This window comes from Passer montanus, unplaced genomic scaffold (genome assembly GCF_014805655.1).
Source record: "Passer montanus isolate IOZ18808 unplaced genomic scaffold, ASM1480565v1 scaffold47, whole genome shotgun sequence".
NCBI lineage: Eukaryota > Metazoa > Chordata > Aves > Passeriformes > Passeridae > Passer > Passer montanus.
Window position 1 is genome coordinate 2,736,178 of NW_024369596.1, and position 19,859 is coordinate 2,756,036.

Here is a 19,859-nt window from a genome sequence, read left to right on the forward strand (position 1 = left end):
ACCCTGAGTGGGGATCACTGCTCCCAGCATTGTGCGGCTGCCACGCTTTGCCCACGTGCAGGGAGGGGGAAGTCCCAAGCACTGGGTGATCCCAGTGCAGATGAGGGTGATTTTTTGGGGTGAGAGCCCCTCCTAACGTGTCCCTGTGCTCTGCACAGCGTTTGCTCGGCAGCTCACAGCCCCCCTCAGTCCAGCTCTGGGTCTCCTTCAACCGCAAGCCCATGCGGGTGGCACAGTTCGTTACCAAGCATCCAATTAAGGTAAGTGGTGCTTCCCGAGCAGCTTCCCAGCTCCCTGCCTTGCCAAGGACACCCTGCAGTGCCAGCAGCGGCTCCAGATGCTGCAGGAGAGGGAAGGGACCTCGTATGACCCTGCTGGGGGGGTGGCAGAGCAAAGGCTCATGTTGGGACGATCTCGTGGTTTACTCGATGGCGCCTGGACAGTCACTGGGGATGGGGGCTGGCAGCAAAGCCCAGACACCAGAGAGGGGCTGATCCCACTGCTCTGACTCTGCTTTTGGGGACTTTACCTCTTCCCATGGCATGGGGTGCACTGGCATGACCTGGAGCATCCAATTCTTGCAGGCTGAGGAAGCCCAGGGCACCACCAGGGCTTGAAAAGGGTCCCTGATGCATGAACCAGACATGCTGTGGTGTCCCCAGGCTGGTGGGGATGCAGGAGAAGCAAGTTTTGGTGCTTGGCAGAACAGTGGGGTGCACTCCCAGCCTCAGGGAGGTCCAGAGATCCAGCACGCATGGGCTTGGCCACCAATGCTGCTTCCAGGGGGCTTTGCAGGGTGGAAGATGGGGATCACTGTGGGGGGAACACAACAGAAAAAACAAAGTGGAGATTTTCCACCCGCTGAGTGGAAAAAATACAAAAAGATGGAAGCAAACTAAGAGGAAATCCAAACCTTCCCTGCGCGCACACACACACACAAAGCCCGTTCTTTGTGTCCCAAAGGAATATTACATTGCTGATGCCTCGGAGGACCAGGTGTTTGTGTGTGTCAGCCACGACAACAACCGCACCAACCTCTACATCTCGGAGGCTGAGGGCCTGAAGTTCTCCCTGTCTCTAGAAAATGTGCTCTACTACAGCCCAGGGGGAGCTGGCAGCGACACCTTGGTCAGGTAAGACAGGACTTACCATAGCAATGGTCCCCTGAACAGGGAATAATTAGCACTGACTCCATGATTGCAGAAGGCTGATCAATTGCTTTATTCTATTATACTATATTATACTATACTATACGTGTTAAGAAGCCCGTAACCCTTACCAACAGTCTGATACAGCTTTGACCTAATTGGTCAATCCATCCAAACACCATCCAGTGTCCAATTAAGAAACCACCCTTTGGTAAACAAATCTCCATAACGCTTTCCACGTGTGCACAACAACAGGTGCAGCAAGTGGAGATAGGAATTGTTTCTCATTCTTTTCTCTGAGCTTTCTCATAGGAGAATCCTGGGAGAGACCTGTCTCTCTGTTCAGAGGATATGTGATTACCACAAGCACTCACCCCATGGCAAATGAGAACATTGACCAAAATCCATGATTTCTGGCTGTGCCAGATCAACGCGTTACCTTTGCCTGCCAATCCCCCACATCCCCAGACTTACGGGAAGGGGTTCAATTTCCATTTTTCCAACCCCACAGGTACTTTGCCAACGAGCCCTTCGCGGATTTCCACCGCGTGGAAGGCGTGCGGGGCGTCTACATCGCCACAGAAAATCCTGGGAGAGACCATATCAGAGGATATGTGATTACCCACCCCATGGCAAATGAGAACATCAACCAAAATCCGCGATTTCTGGCTGTGCCAGATCAATACCTTACCTTTGCCTGCCAACCCCCCACATCCCCAGACTTATGGGAAGGGGTTCAATTTCCACTTTTCCGACCCCACAGGTACTTTGCCAACGAGCCCTTCGCGGATTTCCACCGCGTGGAAGGCGTGCGGGGCGTCTACATCGCCACGCTGATCAACGGCTCCTTCAGCGAGGAGAACATGCGCTCCGTCATCACCTTCGACAAGGGCGGCACCTGGGAGCTGCTCCAGCCCCCCACTCAGACCCGTTATGGGGAGCACATCGACTGCCAGGTACCATGAGGTGGTGGGAGAAGGAGAAGACCCCCAAAAGTGGCATTTGGGGATATGGTTTATTAATGGTGGGCTTGGTGATCTTAGAGAATGTGCGCTCCATCATCACCTTCGACAAGGGTGGCACCTGGGAGCTGCTCCAGTTCCCCACACACACCCGTTATGGGGAGCACATCGACTGCCAGGTACCACAGGGGGGTGGGAGAAGGAGAAGACCCCCAAAAGTGGCATTGGGGATGAGCTTTCTCACAAGAAAATCCTGGGAGAGACCATATCAGAGGATATGTGATTACCCACCCCATGGCAAATGAGAACATCAACCAAAATCCGCGATTTCTGGCTGTGCCAGATCAATACCTTACCTTTGCCTGCCAACCCCCCACATCCCCAGACTTATGGGAAGGGGTTCAATTTCCACTTTTCCGACCCCACAGGTACTTTGCCAACGAGCCCTTCGCAGATTTCCACCGCGTGGAAGGCGTGCGGGGCGTCTACATCGCCACGCTGATCAACGGCTCCTTCAGCGAGGAGAACATGCGCTCCGTCATCACCTTCGACAAGGGCGGCACCTGGGAGCTGCTCCAGCCCCCCACACAGACCCATTATGGGGAGCACATCGACTGCCAGGTACCATGGGGTGGTGGGACAAGGAGAAGACCCCCAAAAGTGGCATTTGGGATGTGGTTTATCACTGATTGGCTTGGTGATCTTGGGAATATGCACCCTGCCGTCATCACCTTTGACAAGGGTGGCACAGTTCCCCACACACACCCGTTATGGGGAGCACATCGACTGCCAGGTACCATGGGGTGGTGGGACAAGGAGAAGACCCCCAAATGTGGCATTGGGGATGTGATTTATTAGTGATGGTCTTGGTGATCTTGGAGGTGTTTTCACCCTACGAAAAGAGGTTGAAACAGCGATGCCACCACTAAGGAGTCCCTCCTGGCCTTTCCAAGCAGAGAGGGACTGGACTGGACAGCATGAGGGATGGACGTTAACCCTCTGTTCTGCTTTCCCAGCTGTCCCAGGGCTGCTCTCTCCACCTGGCCCAGCGCCTGAGCCAGCTGCTGAATTTCCAGCTGCGCAGGATGCCCATTCTCTCCAAGGAGTCAGCGCCAGGACTGATCATTGCCACTGGTACTGCTTTTCCCTTGGCTTGGGGGTGTTGTTGCCAGGCAGTATTTAGTTTGTACAAGCAGGTTATAAAATGCAATTAAATGGTGCATTTTGCTGTCCTTTCTCTGCTGCAGTCCCCATACAGTAATTACAGAATGAACATTTCACTGCAGCACAGAGATGTGAGAAACCTGCTCTGTTCTGATCCTCTTTCCTGATCCTCGTGAAGGGCTTCTTTAAGATTCAGAAATTCCTGTTTGTCTCGCTCTGTTACTGAAGAAAGCACACATTTTGTTTAATCATGTTTGTAGCCATGGGTTTTTCCCCCATCTGCTTTTAAAACTTGAAATAGTCCTTGAAATATTTGCTTTTGAAGGGATTAATTTATAGTGTGAAAAATCATCTCCTCAATCACAGATAAAAATAGTTTGGAGGTGTCTGGCTTCCTTTTAAGCAATCACTTTGCATTCGTCAAGAAGGATGATTTCTCCCATTCTCCCAGGCTCCGTTGGCAAGAACATGGCAAGGAAAACCAATGTTTATGTCTCAAGCAGTGCTGGAGCAAGGTGGAGAGAGGTAAGGCTGCTCTCACACCTGCCAGATCGGCCAGCGTGGTGGGGGAACAGGAAGAATTTTGGCAGCAGTATAGATGAGTTACATTAAAGGTGATTTCATGTGAATCCAAGAGCTGGAATGTGCTCAATGCCTTAAAACAAGGGAAAAAGGTTTTTAGGTGAAGAACCAGGCATGTGTTGGTTGGAGATGAACCTGTGGTGTGGATGGTGGATTCAGACACAGGAGAGCTCCCTCCTCTGTTTTTCCTTTCCACCTGGCAGGACTTTTCCTCAGCACGGGGCATTTGTTGTCTTTGAGATGGGACTGGCAGCCAGGACTTTGTGTGTGAGAGAGTTTGGAGAGGCTCTGGCTTCTTCCAGAGAATTGAATGCTGCCCTCGGTTTATGGGGAGTTTGCTGCTGTTTACTGAGTGGATGTTCTGGTCTGTGGCAGTGTTTGTGGTGTGCCTGTGCACTCTGCAGCCAGTGTGATGTGGTATTCCAACATCTGCAAGCTATTTAATCCTGGGAGCTGAGCTGCCTCCTCTCCCCGCCGAGTGTGAGCGGTCGGGGTGAGGTCTGGGCAGCTGCAGTGGGGCCGGGCACATGCCACAGGTCTGGCTGATGCCAAAGGTGGTTCAGAGGCTGCTCCTGGCTCCAAAACCCAGCTGGAGAGCAGCTGTGGGGACCCTGCAGCCAGGCAGGAACTGACAGATGGGGCAGGGTATCCAAAACCAGAGACTTTCAAGTGCCAAGCTCCACAGGTTTGCCTCGGAGTGCAGTTAAAACATTCTGAGGAAGTGCTGATCCAAAGCTCCTGACTGATCTTTGTATCATGAGCAGAGGTGCCAGCAGTGGAGCTGAAAAGCAGCAGCACCACTCCTTCTGCTCAGCTTTGGCCAGCAGCAGGCTGGGAGGCTCTGCAGATCACTGGGGTAATTTCACAGCCCAGAGAAGAAAGGAACAATGCACTCAGTGCCCTGTGAATGTCCCCAAGTGTGACAGCACGTCCTGTGAGCAGGATCTGGTATGGACACGCTCCTTGTTTGCATCCCAAGGTGCTCTGGGCTCCCTGGATGGGAAAGCAAAGCTGATTGTGTGCTGCAGGTGTAGGTGAGCGTGAGATCCAAGCTTCTTGCCATGGATGAATCGTCTCCAGGGCTTGTTTCTGCATGCCATGGCCCACTTTTCTCTGAACATTCACAAGACCTTCCACAGCCTGGGGCCAAACTTCTCTGCAGTCCTGGGATGGCCAAAAGTCACTGCTGGGTGTCAGGAAAGCCTCACAGAGGGGACAAATGACAGGAGGAGTGGTGGACTCTGGTTTTGTGTCATGGCAGTTCTTCCACTGATTCTTTCCCTGCACAGAGCACAGGAGGAGCAGAGCCCAGGGCTCAGGGCAGCTTTTACACACATCTCTTAGGGGAAATGGGCTGGCTATCCTCATCTGCAGATGGTGTCGCATAAATGCTTGAATCTCTGGTGCCACCAAACACTTGATTTGGCCAAGGCTGAAGCATTGGCTTGGCTCAGGCAGAGTTTCTGACAAAGCCATTTCCCTTCATTCAGCACAGCCCTGATCACCCCTCAGCACTGTCTCTCTTCCAGGCACTGTCTGGACCCCACTACTACACCTGGGGTGACCACGGTGGAATTCTGGTGGCCATCGCCCAAGGCACCGAGACCGACCAGCTCAAGTGAGTGTCAGGGCACAGGGACTGCCTCTGCTGCTTGGCTGGGGATGGCAGAGAATGCCCTACAGCAGGACATGCCCCTGGCATCTCTCCCAGTCCCCTTTTCTGTGCAGGTACAGCACAAACGAAGGGGAAACCTGGAAAGTGTTCACGTTCTCAGAGAAGCCGGTGTTTGTGTACGGCCTCCTGACCGAGCCTGGAGAGAAGAGCACCATATTCACCATCTTTGGCTCCTACAAGGAGAATGGCCACAGCTGGCTGATCCTGCAGATCAACACCACTGACGTGCTGGGTAAGGGGACGGGTGGCAGAGCCATCTCTGGGGTGTTGGAGAGAGGGCATCTCCTCATGCCCTGTCCCGAGCGTCTCACGTCCATGTGGACACAGCTGCTGAAGGCACTCATGTTCCCTGTGCTCTCCCTGAATTCCTTCCCTCCTCACTGAGGAATTTGTTGAAAAGGAAAAGAGAAAAAAAAAAAGAAATTCCTTCTGAAGGCTTGTGCCTATGAATGTTTTATAACCCATTTCAGCTTTGATTGCGAGGCAGCATTTTAATCAAAGCGCAGTTAAACCCAGCAGAGGAATTTGCTTGACTAAAATTTATCACCGATTCCCTTGACGTTTTGTTGGGAACAGATCTGTTTGGTAACCAGAACGACTTCATTCAGATTCCCTGTCACTGCCACGGAGCTGCCTGTTCCCTCCTGTCACCGCGTGCCGCCGCACGCTCCCAGCTGGAGCTCTCCTTGCCTTGCCTTCCCTGTGGGACAGGGCTGGGGCCTTGCTCTTTTTGGGGAATTTTGTGCCTGAGGAGGGTGGAGAGGGGAGGGAATCACAGAATGAACTAGGTGGGGAAAGACCTTTGGTTGGAAAAGCCCCAACACATCCTCATCACCTAAACCTGAGTGCCACGTCCAGTCTTGTTTTAAACACCTCCAGGGGTGGTGACTCCATCCCCTCCCTGGGCAGGTGATTCCAGCACCCAGTCACTCTTTCAGTGAAGAATTTTTCCCTGATGTCCAACCTAAACTTCCCTTGGCACAGCTTAAGGCTGTGTCCTCTCCTTCTGTCAGTGGTTGCCTGGGAGAAGAGACATTCCTGTGGTGTGGGGGTGGATGCCAGCACACCTGGCACTCCTGGGCACCCAGGGACATCAGCATCTCTCTGTCTTTAAACCTGAGGCTCTGCGAATGCACTTTTCTGCACCCCAACCTTGTTTCTGCTCTCAGGGGTCCCTTGCACAGAGAATGACTACAAGCTGTGGTCACCCTCGGACGAGCGAGGCAATGAATGTTTGCTGGGGCATAAAACCGTTTTCAAAAGGAGGACTCCTCATGCGACCTGCTTCAATGGGGAAGACTTTGACAGGCCTGTCATGGTCTCCAACTGCTCTTGTACGAGGGAGGACTTTGAATGGTAAAATACCAATTAATTTCTTCTAGTCTGGGTTTTAAATCCAAGATAAGTATCTGTGACCAATCGCTCTGAGTGAACAAACGTCCAATTTATGTAGCTCGGAATGTCGCTGCTTCATTTTATAGCAGAGAGGAAACCAAACAGACTGAAAACATCCTTTCATTAATAACAGGGCATGAGACTTAATTAATGTCTTTAGAGCCTTTTGGGAGCCTCTGAAAGGTTCCACGGAAGAGGGAAGTATTGTTAATCCATCACCTTCCAAATGATAATGGGTAATTTCCCATCACAGACAGAGATCCACTAAAAATCTTTGTGATTCTGTAGCCACAGGGTGCAGCTGGCCCTTTGACTGCAATTCCCACAATCCTGCCACTGCTTTCAGGATCAGGAAACACGCTCTGGCAAACTGATGCAAAGGTTTGGGGTTAGAAAGGGAACTGCTTTTTCAGGGCCTGGCCTTTCAGTGGAGCTCACACCAGGCTGCTCCTGTCTGATGCTGAGACCAAGTCTGGCTCACCACGAGCAGACTGAGAGCAGGGCTCAGAATTCAGCCCTGGGCTCCCTGCAAAATCCCACTGACAAAACCTCTCTCCCCCACAGTGTTTTCCAAAGAACAGCCGCACTGTAACTCCCATTTTGCCAGCAGGACCAGCCAAGAGACAGAGCAGTGACCCGAGCCAGCTCAGCAGCAGCACTGGGGCTTGCAGCCAGCTTTGCAGAGCACACTGCCTCAGCTCTGCCTCGCTCCTCACCTTCCCCAGCCTGCCCGGCCACTAGCAAAGCTGATTTGCAAAATGTTCTTGAAACATCCTGTCTGGATGGGAGATGTTCTGTGCAGCTAAATACTGATAATGAATGAAGGGTCACTTTGGGTTTTAAAAATTCTATGCAAAAACAGACTCAGGGTATAGCATGGCTGCATTTTTTGCTTTTCTCTGTCCCTCCCTACATCTGTCTTCTCCTTGCAGTGATTTTGGCTTCAAACTGAGTGATGACCTGTCCTTAGAAGTTTGTGTCCCTGACCCTGAGTTTGCTGGGAAGCCCTATGACCCACCAGTGCCTTGCCCTGTTGGCTCAACCTACAGGAAGACTCGAGGGTATGTGCTGTGCTTGGGAGGGCAACCTGATATTCCAAGTGCTGGAATTTATCTTACTGGTGATTAAAAAACCCCAAACAACCACAAAACCCACGAGAGTGGCAGCAAACGAACGGCACGTTAGGACGTACACGGCAATTAAACACCACAGCTTATTCTGGCCGCACGGGGTGGTTTGTTCACAGTTTTTCCATGGAATAAACTGCGTGGCTCTGTGTGTTGCAGCTACAGGAAGATCTCTGGGGACACTTGCACGGGTGGAGACATCGAGTCACGGCTGGAGGGGGAGCTGGTGCCGTGCCCGCTGGCGGGTGAGTGCGTGCAGGAGCTGCTCTGGGCACAAGGGCTCCATTCATAAAACCTTTGGCTGGTGCCTCAGGGGCCAGGCACAGAGTCCCAGAGGGCTCTCAGACAAAACCTGTGACACGGGAGCCTGGGTGGGTTACAAATCGCGCTCTCCCGTGCTGTGGGCAGAGCTTCTGAGGGTGCTGCTCAGGAGCAGGGTCTGCCCACAGTGCAGAGCCCTGTGAAGGCCTCAGGGGCAGGCTGCAAGCAGCAACCCCTTCATCCTGCTCACGTCCTTGCTGTAGCTGGCTTGAACCCAACCAGAAAGACAGGAATTAGATCAAAGACACCCCCATCCTTGGGAAGGTCCCCTTGGGAAGGTCCCACTCTGAGACAGCCACCATGTGCAGCTAAATGATGGCCTTTGGGGCCAGACCAGGGCACACCTTCATCCCTCACACCTCTGCCTGCCAGAATTCACCCCCCCCAATCCTTATTTTCTCTTCTGGAACATACAAGGCACTGTAGCAGTCCCGTGCCCCTGTGCTGCCAGAGTTATTTGCATTCTGCTCATTAGAGCTTTAATTTAATCTGCCGTCACGAGCTGCGTGATCAGCATTGCTGCTTGCTGCAGCTCCAGAGCCTCAGGCAGGGCAGGGGCTCATGGACGGGCTGGGGAGCTGAGCAGAGCAGCCAGACCCACCAGCAGCAGATTCCCCTGCACTGCCCTAAAATTTTTCAGCACGCCAAAGATGTTCCAGGTGCGGAGCAGCACGGGGAGGCATCCCCTGTGCTGGGACTCCTGCCAGCTCTGCACTCAGCTTTACTCCTGACACGTTATTCACCCCTCTGAGCCCTCTTGAGCTATTTGGAGAGCTGTGTTGGGCATGCTGAGAAGGGCCCTGCTGATTGCAAAGTAAACCTGCTGTCCCCACCGGGCCAGCCTTTGAAGTGCTGTGTTCCCAGAGATATCTGGGGATCCGTGCTGGCTCGCTCCATGGTAACACTTTCATGTACAGTATCTGTTTCATATCTCCCTATAATCTCATTAGGGATGCACAGCCAGAGTTACTTACTGACATTAGCTCTACTCATTAATAGCATTATTGGACTTGACTGGTGGTGGGATAATGCCCAGGAGACTTTGTCCTGGACCAGGATCCCATTACCTGGATTCGGCTCCATTGGGAAACAAAACCCACTCTGGGATATTTCCTGGGGGCCAGAGTCCCTGAGGATTTGCCAAGTTGCATCACTCCCACTCTTTCTAATGTTGTTTTTTTTTTATTTTGAGGAAGAGGAGATCAGTATTTTGTTTCTTATTGGCAGCACTAAAGTGGAAAGAAAGGGGTCAGGGCAGGTTCTGTGCCTCCTCCTCCTCCTCTTCCTCCTGGACCAGACAATGCCCACAGTGTGTGCCCAGCCCCACGTGAGGCTATTACCGCATTCCCATTAACCTAATCCCACTGAGACAAAAGCCCTTTCCCTCCCCGAGGTGCTAAACCAGGGGTGAAAAACACCTGCTGTTCCCTTTCTTTTGCCCCTCCAGTAGCCAAAAACGAGGCCGCTAGTTTAGGCCACTAAATAAGGCCCTGTTGTTGCAGAGGAGAACGAGTTCATTCTCTACGCCACCCGCTACTCCATCCACCGCTACGACCTGGCCTCGGGCGTCAGCGAGGAGCTGCCCCTGGCCGGGCTCAGGGGGGCTGTGGCCCTGGATTTTGACTACGAGCACAACTGCCTGTACTGGGCTGATGTCACTCTGGACATCATCCAGGTGAGTTGGGAGCAGGGAGGCATCCTGTGGCATCCACACCCTGAAATGCAAATGTTTGTCCTGGTGCTCCTCCCCTCCGAGCTGTCTGTCACCTGGCCTTCAGTCTTCAGGCAGTTCCTGGTCTTTTATTCAGTATTTTTTTTTGTTTTGTTTTTTTTCCCCAGCGTCTCTGTCTCAACGGCAGCTCTGGGCAGGAAATCATCATAAGCACTGGGCTGGAAACAGTGGAAGCTTTGGCTTTTGAGCCTCTCAGCCAGCTGCTCTACTGGGTCAACGCTGGGATTCCCAAAATCGAGGTACAGCTCTGCCCACCCGTGGCAGTGCATATTTTATTAAGGAGCAATAATTGCCTGCCACAGATTTTGTGTCACTTCAAGCAGTGCCAGTAGCAAACACACCTGTCCTGGGTTTGGTTTTGGGTCTAGGTTGCCAATCCAGATGGAGACCTGAGGCTCACCGTCCTCAACTCCTCGATACTGGAGCGACCCAGAGCCCTGGCTCTGGTTCCCCGAGATGGGTAAGAAAGGAAACATCACAAGTATTTCCCTGCTATTCCCAAGGGAAAACTGCTGCTCCGTCACCACTTCCTCCTCAGGGAGGACAGCTTGGCAGGGTGAAACTGGGGACAGGCACAGCACAGTCCTGCCCTGTGGAGCCCAATGTCACCGCTGCATCCCCAGCTAAGGCACAAAGTCCCTCAGAGCACAGATCACCAACTGTTAATTCCTTCCTACCCATACATATCCATTAGTAAATAACTTTTCCTGCCTGTAAAACTGGTCTGGTCACCGGGGAAAGCTGCAGTGATGCGTGAGAAATTGAGCTGTGCTCGAATTCAAGAGTTACATCTTTTTGGGGTTTGGCCTCGGCTGCAAATGTAAGCTCTGACAAACCAAAGCAGTTCATGGCAAGGTAACCTGCAGCTGCACTCCCACCACAGAGCTTGCAGCTCAAAAGCCTCTGTGCTGCTCATAAATCTGCTGGTGGTGTTCATTAGAATTGCAGAGCTCCCCGTTCAAAGGCATGTCGAGCGAGAGGCGCGGAATGTGAAGCATTCCAACCTCCGCCTCTCCTCACCCGCATCCTTTTGATGAGCTGCTCTGTGTGGATTTAGAGTAACCCCTCTGCCTGCTGCCAGGTTGATGTTCTGGACGGACTGGGGGGACTCCAGGGCTGGCATCTACAGAAGTGACATGGACGGGTCCCTGGCCGGGTGCATCGTCTCGGAGGGCGTGCGCTGGCCCAACGGCATTTCTGTGGATGACCACTGGATCTACTGGACTGAAGCCTACATGGACAGGATCGAGAGGGTGGATTTCAATGGGATGCAGAGATCTGTGATCCTGGACAGCCTCCCTCACCCCTATGCCATTGCTGTATTTAAGGTTTGTTTTCCCCGTTGTCAGTGTTTCTGTAGCATGCATGCTCTGAGGCTGGTCCTGGAGAGCATGAAGCACACTGAATTTGAAGGATAGGGATGTGATTTGGAGCAGGCATGACACTTTGTCTCTCTGCCTGCTTCCCTGAAACATTCCCACAAATCCCTGAAACGAGCAGGCAAGTGCAGTCCAATCCAAGACAACATTCCCAAGCAGCTGCACTGCAACGTTTGCCACAGCAGATCACTCTGTCACTCTCATTCCTGCTCAAATCCCACCTCAGGCCTTCCTCTTCCTCTCCCTGTGGGTTGGGGACACTTTTCACTCTCCACGTGCCCCCACATCCAGTATTTAGGGTGATTAGTGCAGGTAGCACTGATGAGCACGGCCCTGGTGGTGCCTCTGCTCACACTGAGAGCCAAGCCTGTGTTTCAGAATGAAATCTACTGGAACGACTGGTCACAGCTGAGTATTTTCAGAGCATCCAAAACCAGCGGCTCCAGGATGGAGATCTTGGTCGGCCGACTGAACGGGATCATGGATATGAAAATCTTTTACAGAGGAAAGACAACAGGTAATGATGCAGATGATCCTCCCTGGGATTTAGAAATGTGTTCACCCCCTATTTCCACAGGTTCCCAGCCCACTGGGCCATCCTGGCTTGCACATCCTAAATATATCCCAGTTCCTGCAGGGCTTGAGGCTTTCAGGAATGAGTTTCATGAGGGGTATATTCTGCTTTTGGCTGCCAGGACAGAGAGCTCATAGGACACTTGACTGTGGTGGCACCTCATAGTTTGTGTCAGATCCTGGCTTTTCCATCAGTGTTGTATGGACCAAAAAAACTGCAGGATTTCAGGGCTGCACCAACTTTGCCCTCCTTTAATCATCTGTCTGCATTGTGACAAGGCAGTGCTGACCCCCATGGGCTGTTTGTACCCATTTCCAGATGGGTACCACACCACTGAAGGGCTCTAGACTGGAAGGACAAGAGGCACTCTGGGGGTGTGACTGACATCCTTTGATAGACCTCCAAAGCCACTCGGATGAGTTGTGTCCCTTAAAGGCCAATCTTTCCCCCTTAAAGGCCCTCAAACTCCCTGGAGATGGCTCTGGGCTTTCCTAGGGGTGACCTCAGCACTCAGCCCTGCAGAGCTGGCTCCTGAGGGGGTCTGAACCGAAAGAAGGGACTCCAGTCCCTGGCAGTCCACTGGGACTCCCATGCCTCTGTCCTGGGGTGGCAGGTGACACTGGGACTCCTGTGTCTCCATGCTGGGGTGGCAGGTGACACTGGGACTCCCGTGCCTCTGCCCTGACTGTCCCCTTCCTCCTGCCCTGCTGCAGGGCAGAACGCCTGCATCACCAAGCCCTGCAGCCTGCTCTGCCTGCCCAGGTCCAACCACGGCCGCAGCTGCAGGTGCCCCGAGGGGGTGGCCAGCACGGTGCTGCCCAGCGGGGAGCTCAGGTGTGACTGTCCCCACGGCTACGCCATGAAGAACAACACCTGCATAAAGGAAGGTGAGGTTCCTGCCTGGCTCTTGCTGCTGCTCAGGGCTGGGGTGGCTTCTGCCATCACAAGGGGTCGGCGTGACCTGTGCTCTGTCGGGGAGGAGGGTGGCCCATTTCTGGAAGCACAGCCTCATGCCAGCTCATTTCTGCTGTCCCTCCTGCCCCAGAGAACACGTGCCTGCCCAACCAGTACAGGTGCTCCAACGGGAACTGCATCAACAGCATCTGGCAGTGTGACAATGACAATGACTGCGGGGACATGAGCGACGAGAGGAACTGCCGTGAGTGTGCTGCCCTGGTGGTGCTGGCCTGGCAGGGTCAGGTGTCTGCTGTGCTGGCACCTCAGCTGATGCTCCACACTCCTTCCACAGTCAGGGACAGCAAGAGGCTCTCTGGGAGTGTAACTCAGCCCTTTGGCAACTCCCAGAGCAAACTGGATGAGTTTTGTCCCAGCCCCCTTGACCAGATGAGGCGTGAGTGTCTAAAGTTTGGTGAGGCTGATGCCAACTGTCTCTTGCACTAATTGTCTTCTGAAGCTAATTGAGGGCACAGCCAGCGAGGAAAAGAGAGCAGACAGTGCTGACGCAGGCCTCTTGTTGAGATAATAAATCAAGTTCACACATTAAAGATGGGGGTCACCTTTTCCAGCAAAGGTAGGAGCTCCCAATGTGTGCAGGAGGGGCAGATGTTCCACAGCCTGAAGGGTTTGGGTTAGTGCACTGTGGAAAAAGGACTGGGTTTGAGGTTAGGAATCACTGAAGGACCAGGAGAGAGACTGTTTATGCCCATTTTGTACCAATAAGGAACTTATTTCCCTGACAAAGTTGAGGTACCAGCCAGTGGAGTCCAAGTTTCAGTTCAGTGGCTCCAGCTGTGGGAAAACCTCTCCATTCCTTGGAGAGAGGTCACCAGCTTGGCACAGAGATGCTGCCTTGGATAGCAACACCCATGGCCAGCTTCCCCCCTGCTCTGGCTGCCTGTTCCAGCACGTGAGGTTTCAGTCCCCTCTGTAGGGGGAGAGCAGACAGCTCTACAACCTTGGCTTCAGGAGTTTCAGTCCTGATCCCCAGACACAAAACTGACCCCTGTGCGTTCTGCTTTACATGGAGTGCCTAAAAATGGCATTAAAATACAAGAGCAGGAATTCAGGTTGGACGGGCAGGATTCTGTCCCTGTCCCTCCACTTCCCTGCCCTCAGAAACCCTTTTCTAACCACCACCTTCTCCTCCTCCTCCTCCTCTCTCCATCAGCAACCACCGTGTGCGACACCGAGACCCAGTTCCGCTGCCAGGGCTCGGGGACCTGCATCCCCCTGTCCTACAAATGTGACCTGGAGGACGACTGTGGGGACAACAGCGACGAAAGCCACTGTGGTGAGTGCCCACACTCAGACCCCTGCCCTGGGCACGGGTGGGCAGCTGCTCTCCAGCGCTCTCTGTGCTGCTCAAGCTGCTCCTCCTCTGGATGCAGCTCAGGGGTGGTGTAGGGGAAGATCCCCCTGTTTGCCCAGGCTGTCTCCTCCTCATTTACTGGGGACTGGGAAATGGGGGACAGCATTTACAGGGTATTTGGGAATTAGGGACAGCACCATGGTGTACTGGGAAGTGAGGGACAGGAGAAGAGAGCGAGGCCGTGTGCTGGTCCTTCCCCTCGCCGTGTTCCAGCTGGGAGACTTCTGTGCCATTACTGTCCAGCTTTCCTGTCTGCTCCTTGGGTATTCCTGTGGCCTGCAGCCCAATATTCTGTTTGCAGAAGCTCACCAGTGCAGGAACGATGAGTTCAGCTGCAGCTCAGGGATGTGCATCCGTCTGTCCTGGATGTGTGACGGGGATAACGACTGCAGGGACTGGTCTGACGAAGCAAACTGCACTGGTGAGTGCTCAGGTGTTCCTCAAGAACCTCCTGCTGCTCCTACTTTTTACTTCCAGCCTGGGAGACATTAGCAGTGTCTTGTGCCTCAGTTTCCTTGCTTGTTAGAGCGCCTTAGGGTGATGTGATGCTCCAAATGCAAGGATTTCTTTCCCCCAGGCTCACTGGGAATTTGCTGGCAGCTCTGAGATGCTCACACAGTGACCCAGCTTGCTTTTTACCTGCAAGATTGCACCCACAGGCAAAGCTCTGTGGAATGGAAAACGGTTTTGTGCTGCTGAGCAGCCAAAGGGTTCCGTGCAAAAAGAGCTCCCGTGTTGCAGGGAGGCAGCAATCAGGCTGCTGGGCACTGGCAGCATTTCACAGCTTTCACTCTGTTTCCTTGCCATTAATTTGGTGCAGAAAACAGGCACGCTCTTTGCAGCTTCTCCACAGTCAGCTGATCTGAAAAAGAGCAGGTTTAGTTTGGGAAGTTTAGTTTGGCAGGTTTAGTCCTGCCCTGCCTCTGGCATTGCACCACAGGCTCAAAAACCTGAAGAGGGTGCCCTAAGCAGGGGGTCCCACATAGAAGACCCACTCTTGGTTTTAGTTACAACTGGTATTAAAGCAGCCTGGCTGGCAGAAATAACCTTGTTCCTACTTCATGCCTCCTGTGCAGCAAGACCTGTGAGCCTCACTGTGTGTTTGGAGCGGAAAGTCACAACACTCTGCCCTCCTCACCACCACAGTGATGTTCCTCAGCAGCCTCCTGAGGTTAACACCCACACAGAGCCTTTTTCTCATCAGAAAAAAACAACAGATAGCAGTGCATTGGCCTTTTCCACTAGAAACAATCAAGCAAAACTATCAACCAAACCAAAAACTCAGTGTTTGCACGAGAAGAAACTTCTCAGAGTAGGCAGAGCACCAGTTCCGTCAGTGAAAGAGACAAGATTGTATTTATCAAGCCATACATGGGATATTTCAAGATAAAAGCCGGGCATGAGGAGCCTGCAGGGACCAGGACAGCCCCTGGGAATGCTGGCAGCAGCCTGCAGCCTTTGGGACAGAGAGGGGCACCATCTGCTGTCCTGGGGCTCTGGTACAAGGATTTAAGAGATCCCTTTCAGGTTTTTGAGCTCCTCTTTGCTCACCCCTGTGGCATTTGCTGTGCCTGGAGCACCCGGGGCTGATCGTGGTCATTAGTATTCCATGAGTGTGGCTTTCTAAGAAGGTTTAATTTATATTGGTATCACTTATCTCTGGTATGAGTTTCTCCAGAGAGAATTACTACAGGAGAGGAGCCTACTTCAAAAAGCGTGTCGGGTTTGTAAAGCCCCAAGTTGGAATTATCTAAGAGGATCACAATTATTTGAGGAACATTCCGTCTGACTTCACCGGGCTGCAATTATTGCTCTTATCTAAAATAATTACATTTCATGCTGAATACCTAATAGAATATTACTGCCACCAGATTGTACTATTTCCAAATATCTGTGAGTGCATGTCACTCTCTAACCTAAAACTCAGGATCATGCCATTTAATTAAGTTGAACATGGCGTTTCTCAATAACTCTGAGTGCTCTCCAGCTTGAGGAGTAGGATTTGTCTCTGAAGTGACAACACAAACCAGGCTGCAACCCAGATACCCCACAGGCAGATATTTTCCTGACAGGAGCCTAAGGAAAACCCCCAGGGAGAATCGTATTTCTTGTTTGCTTTGGCAACATAGAAGAGCCTTGTTTGCCTTAATTAAAAGCTCTCTGACTCTGTCCTGCCCTGCACGGGGGACTCTGCAGCTCTGCCAAGCCTTGATTGATCTCGGTGACATTTTTCACCATCTCTGGCACGATGCCACCGCTGTCACCTCTGCCCACGCACCCCAAGGACTGAGATCAAAGGGAAAGAGGCTGCTGACTTTGGGGAGAGCTCTGGGAGATCTCTACCCTGGAAAAGCCATCCCTGAGGCACAGCAGGCTTGTGAGCAAGAGTGGAAAACTGGGACTCAAGGAATTCTCCTGCCTGGGCTCCATGGGGTGGTCGCTTGTGCTGGGACCTGCCCTGGTGGCAGATCCTGGGGCAGGGGAAGGAGCAGGGTGTGGTGGTGTGGGCTGATACTCTCAGCTCAGCGGGGGCACGGTGACAGCCCACGCTCAGGTGTCCCCCTGCTCTGGTTTCAGCAGTTTATCACACCTGTGAGGCCTCCAGCTTCCAGTGCCACAACGGCCACTGCATCCCGCAGCGCTGGGCGTGTGACGGCGACGCCGACTGCCAGGACGGCTCTGACGAGGACCCTGCCAGCTGTGGTAACGTGTCCTCTGTGTGTGTGGGGCTCTGCCAGGGGTGGGAGGGATTTCTGCACACCCACTGAGCTAAGCCAGCAGCAAACTCAGGGGAGAGCCCCCACCCCTCCAAAAGCAATCACAGCGCGGAGGCAACCGTGGCTTTTTTTAGCTAATTAAAACAGCTTTAACAAAACCCTGAAAAACACACAACAGCCACCCAATTCTGCATTTCAGAGAAGAAGTGCAACGGCTTCCAGTGCCCCAATGGCACCTGCATCCCCACCAGCAAACACTGCGACGGCGTCAACGACTGCTCCGACGCCTCGGACGAGCAGCACTGTGGTGGGTACCGGGCTCAGGGGGAGCTCTGGGGCCCAGCTCTGAGGGCTGGCAGCACTTCTGCTCTGCCCAAGCCAGAAATGGCAGTGAAGCCACTTCGCTCCACTGGGAGTAAAGCCCTGGGAGATAATGGGAAAGCTTTAGTGTGCAGTCACGGGCGCCCTGTGAAATCAGCAGGTCAGCAGAAGGGAGGACACTGCCAGGGAGGTGACCAAAACCCTCCTGGTGCCTGTGCCCACCCTGAGGGGTGATTTGGTGAGGGCAGCCTGTGCAGGGACACAGCTCAAACCAAGTCTGAGTTCCCAAGTTTGTCTGTGGAGCTCTCTGTATGTCCCCAAAATCCGCGTGCTGCGCTCAGGCCTGCGCAGACCCCAGCGGGTGACACTGCTGTTTGCAAGGACAGCAGAGGTGCCAGCCCTGTCCTCCTGTCCTCCTGTCCTGCCCCCATCCCTGCAGAGCCCCTGTGCACCCGCTACATGGATTTCGTGTGCAAGAACCGTCAGCAGTGCTTGTTCCACTCCATGGTGTGCGACGGCATCATCCAGTGCCGCGACGGCTCCGACGAGGACGCCAGCTATGCTGGGTGCTGTAAGTGTCACTCTGGGCACCTCTGCCCAGGCAGGGTGGCCACAGCATGAAAACAGCCCTGGGGACAGCCAGGCTACCAGGGATGCCAGCTCTCCTAAGAGGTGGCTCTAGACCTGCTTAGAAATCCGTGCTTTCCCCTGAGTGTGCTCTTCCTGCTCAAGCTTTCCTGAAGCCCTTGGGTTTTACACCAAACCTCTCCCTGCAGCCCAGGACCCTGAGTTCCACCGGACCTGTGACCAGTTCAGCTTCCAGTGCCAGAACGGGGTGTGCATCAGCCTGGTGTGGAAGTGTGACGGGATGGACGACTGCGGCGACTACTCTGACGAAGCAAACTGTGGTGAGCAGCACCCCCAGGGCCTCCTACAACTGCAGCTCCAGCTCCCTTTGCATTTCAGGAGCATGGAGTAGTGTCTTCCTCATGTTCTCACTCGTGTGTGCGTGTTTGTGTGAGTGTAGCACATCACAGCCTGTCCTACCTGGAGATCAGTGTCATTTCCCTCCCGCTGCAGGCAGGTGAAGTGAAGCACGCAGAAAACCTGGCACATCTTGTGCTTGACTAACTCCTCTGTGACCATATTTACTGCACAGACTCCCAGCCCTGAGCAGACAGGCAGTTTGCAGCCAAACCCAATATTTACCACTGTTCCCTGGGTGGCTGTAGGAGCTGTACCCAGCCAGGCGAGGCAGCCTCATTTCGGAGCTGCAGGGTTTGCTCCTCCATTTCTGCCATGCTCTGGTGGATTCTGCTCTGGTTCTGAGATCAGGGATGGTGTCTGGCCATGAAGAACACAGACAAAGCGGTGGTGGCAACAGAGTGAGGGCTGCAAGGAATGGGAATGCTGGGGATGAAGAGGAAGGAATGTGCCTGTGCTGCTCAGGGTGATGCTCTCTGAGGTGCTCCCACCTCTGAGCTGTGCTGAGGGCTGCTGAGGTGGCCCTGTGGCTCACAGGACTCTCCTCTCCTTGTCAGAAAACCCGACAGAAGCCCCGAACTGCTCCCGGTACTACCAGTTCCAGTGTGGGAACGGGCACTGCATCCCCAACCGCTGGAAGTGCGACGAGGAGAACGACTGCGGGGACTGGTCTGATGAGAAGGACTGCGAGGGTAAGGACACTGCTGAGCTGTGACACGGACATGGCAGGGACTGGGACATGCTGAAGGATCACTCTGCCTTCCCACTGCCCCCGTGGCTACAAAAATGCCCCATGAGTTGGCACTTCCATGCATCTTTGTATTTTTGGATATCCTGATTACAGACGCAATGCAGGTGAAAACACCGAGCTCGTGATGCCTCACCTGCCTCCCCCTCGGCCAGCAGGGAGCTTACGCGGGAGCAGGGAGCTCAGGCCAGCTCTCCCTGGTGTGTTTTTAGGATCTCCAGTCCATCCCATGACCACGCTGACGCCCCCGACGTGCCTGCCCAACCATTTCCGCTGCAACAGCGGCGCCTGCATCATGAACAGCTGGGTGTGTGACGGCTACAAGGACTGCTCTGACGGCTCTGACGAGGAGGCCTGTCCCACCACAAGTAAGCTCTCCTCTCCCTCACCCCTTCCCTTCTCCCAGATCACATCTGCAAGGAGCTCTGACCTTCCAGAGCCTGGCCAGGTTGCGGAGTTCATTTGTGGTGTAAAATGTCCCCTGGTGAAACAAATGGGCAGGAGATCTTTCTCCGGGGTCACCCTCCACCACTGCCACCAGCTGGGGCAGTGCCCCAGAGCAGGACATTCCCTGCAGAGCAGAGGCTTTTCCAGCCCTCTGCAGTCAGCAGAGAGGATGGCTGAGGCGTCATCCCCATCACCTGCTAGATGGAAGGAGATTGCCATCTAGTGGAGTCGGGACCTGGGGACAGCGCTGCTGG

The 19,859-nt window shown here is 53.6% G+C and overlaps 1 protein-coding gene across 2 annotated transcripts in view; it reads left to right on the forward strand.

Annotated features, from left to right (window-relative positions):
* The window catches only part of SORL1 (sortilin related receptor 1), a 46,922-nt gene that overhangs the window by 13,343 nt on the left and 13,720 nt on the right, over nt 1-19,859 (forward strand). The window contains exons 7-31 of one of the 2 annotated variants that reach the window (XM_039722011.1): nt 159-260; nt 964-1,133; nt 1,912-2,104; nt 3,127-3,244; nt 3,726-3,799; nt 5,386-5,474; nt 5,585-5,763; nt 6,701-6,887; nt 7,859-7,987; nt 8,213-8,298; nt 9,877-10,049; nt 10,214-10,345; nt 10,475-10,566; nt 11,188-11,434; nt 11,864-12,002; nt 12,773-12,946; nt 13,105-13,218; nt 14,188-14,310; nt 14,690-14,809; nt 16,966-17,091; nt 17,305-17,412; nt 17,866-17,997; nt 18,203-18,334; nt 18,968-19,102; nt 19,371-19,526. In XM_039722011.1, coding sequence (XP_039577945.1) covers nt 159-260; nt 964-1,133; nt 1,912-2,104; nt 3,127-3,244; nt 3,726-3,799; nt 5,386-5,474; nt 5,585-5,763; nt 6,701-6,887; nt 7,859-7,987; nt 8,213-8,298; nt 9,877-10,049; nt 10,214-10,345; nt 10,475-10,566; nt 11,188-11,434; nt 11,864-12,002; nt 12,773-12,946; nt 13,105-13,218; nt 14,188-14,310; nt 14,690-14,809; nt 16,966-17,091; nt 17,305-17,412; nt 17,866-17,997; nt 18,203-18,334; nt 18,968-19,102; nt 19,371-19,526 — 3,430 coding nt within the window. The remainder of the gene's footprint in view (nt 1-158; nt 261-963; nt 1,134-1,911; nt 2,105-3,126; nt 3,245-3,725; nt 3,800-5,385; nt 5,475-5,584; nt 5,764-6,700; nt 6,888-7,858; nt 7,988-8,212; nt 8,299-9,876; nt 10,050-10,213; nt 10,346-10,474; nt 10,567-11,187; nt 11,435-11,863; nt 12,003-12,772; nt 12,947-13,104; nt 13,219-14,187; nt 14,311-14,689; nt 14,810-16,965; nt 17,092-17,304; nt 17,413-17,865; nt 17,998-18,202; nt 18,335-18,967; nt 19,103-19,370; nt 19,527-19,859) is intronic. The other variant, XM_039722012.1, reaches the window with a different exon arrangement.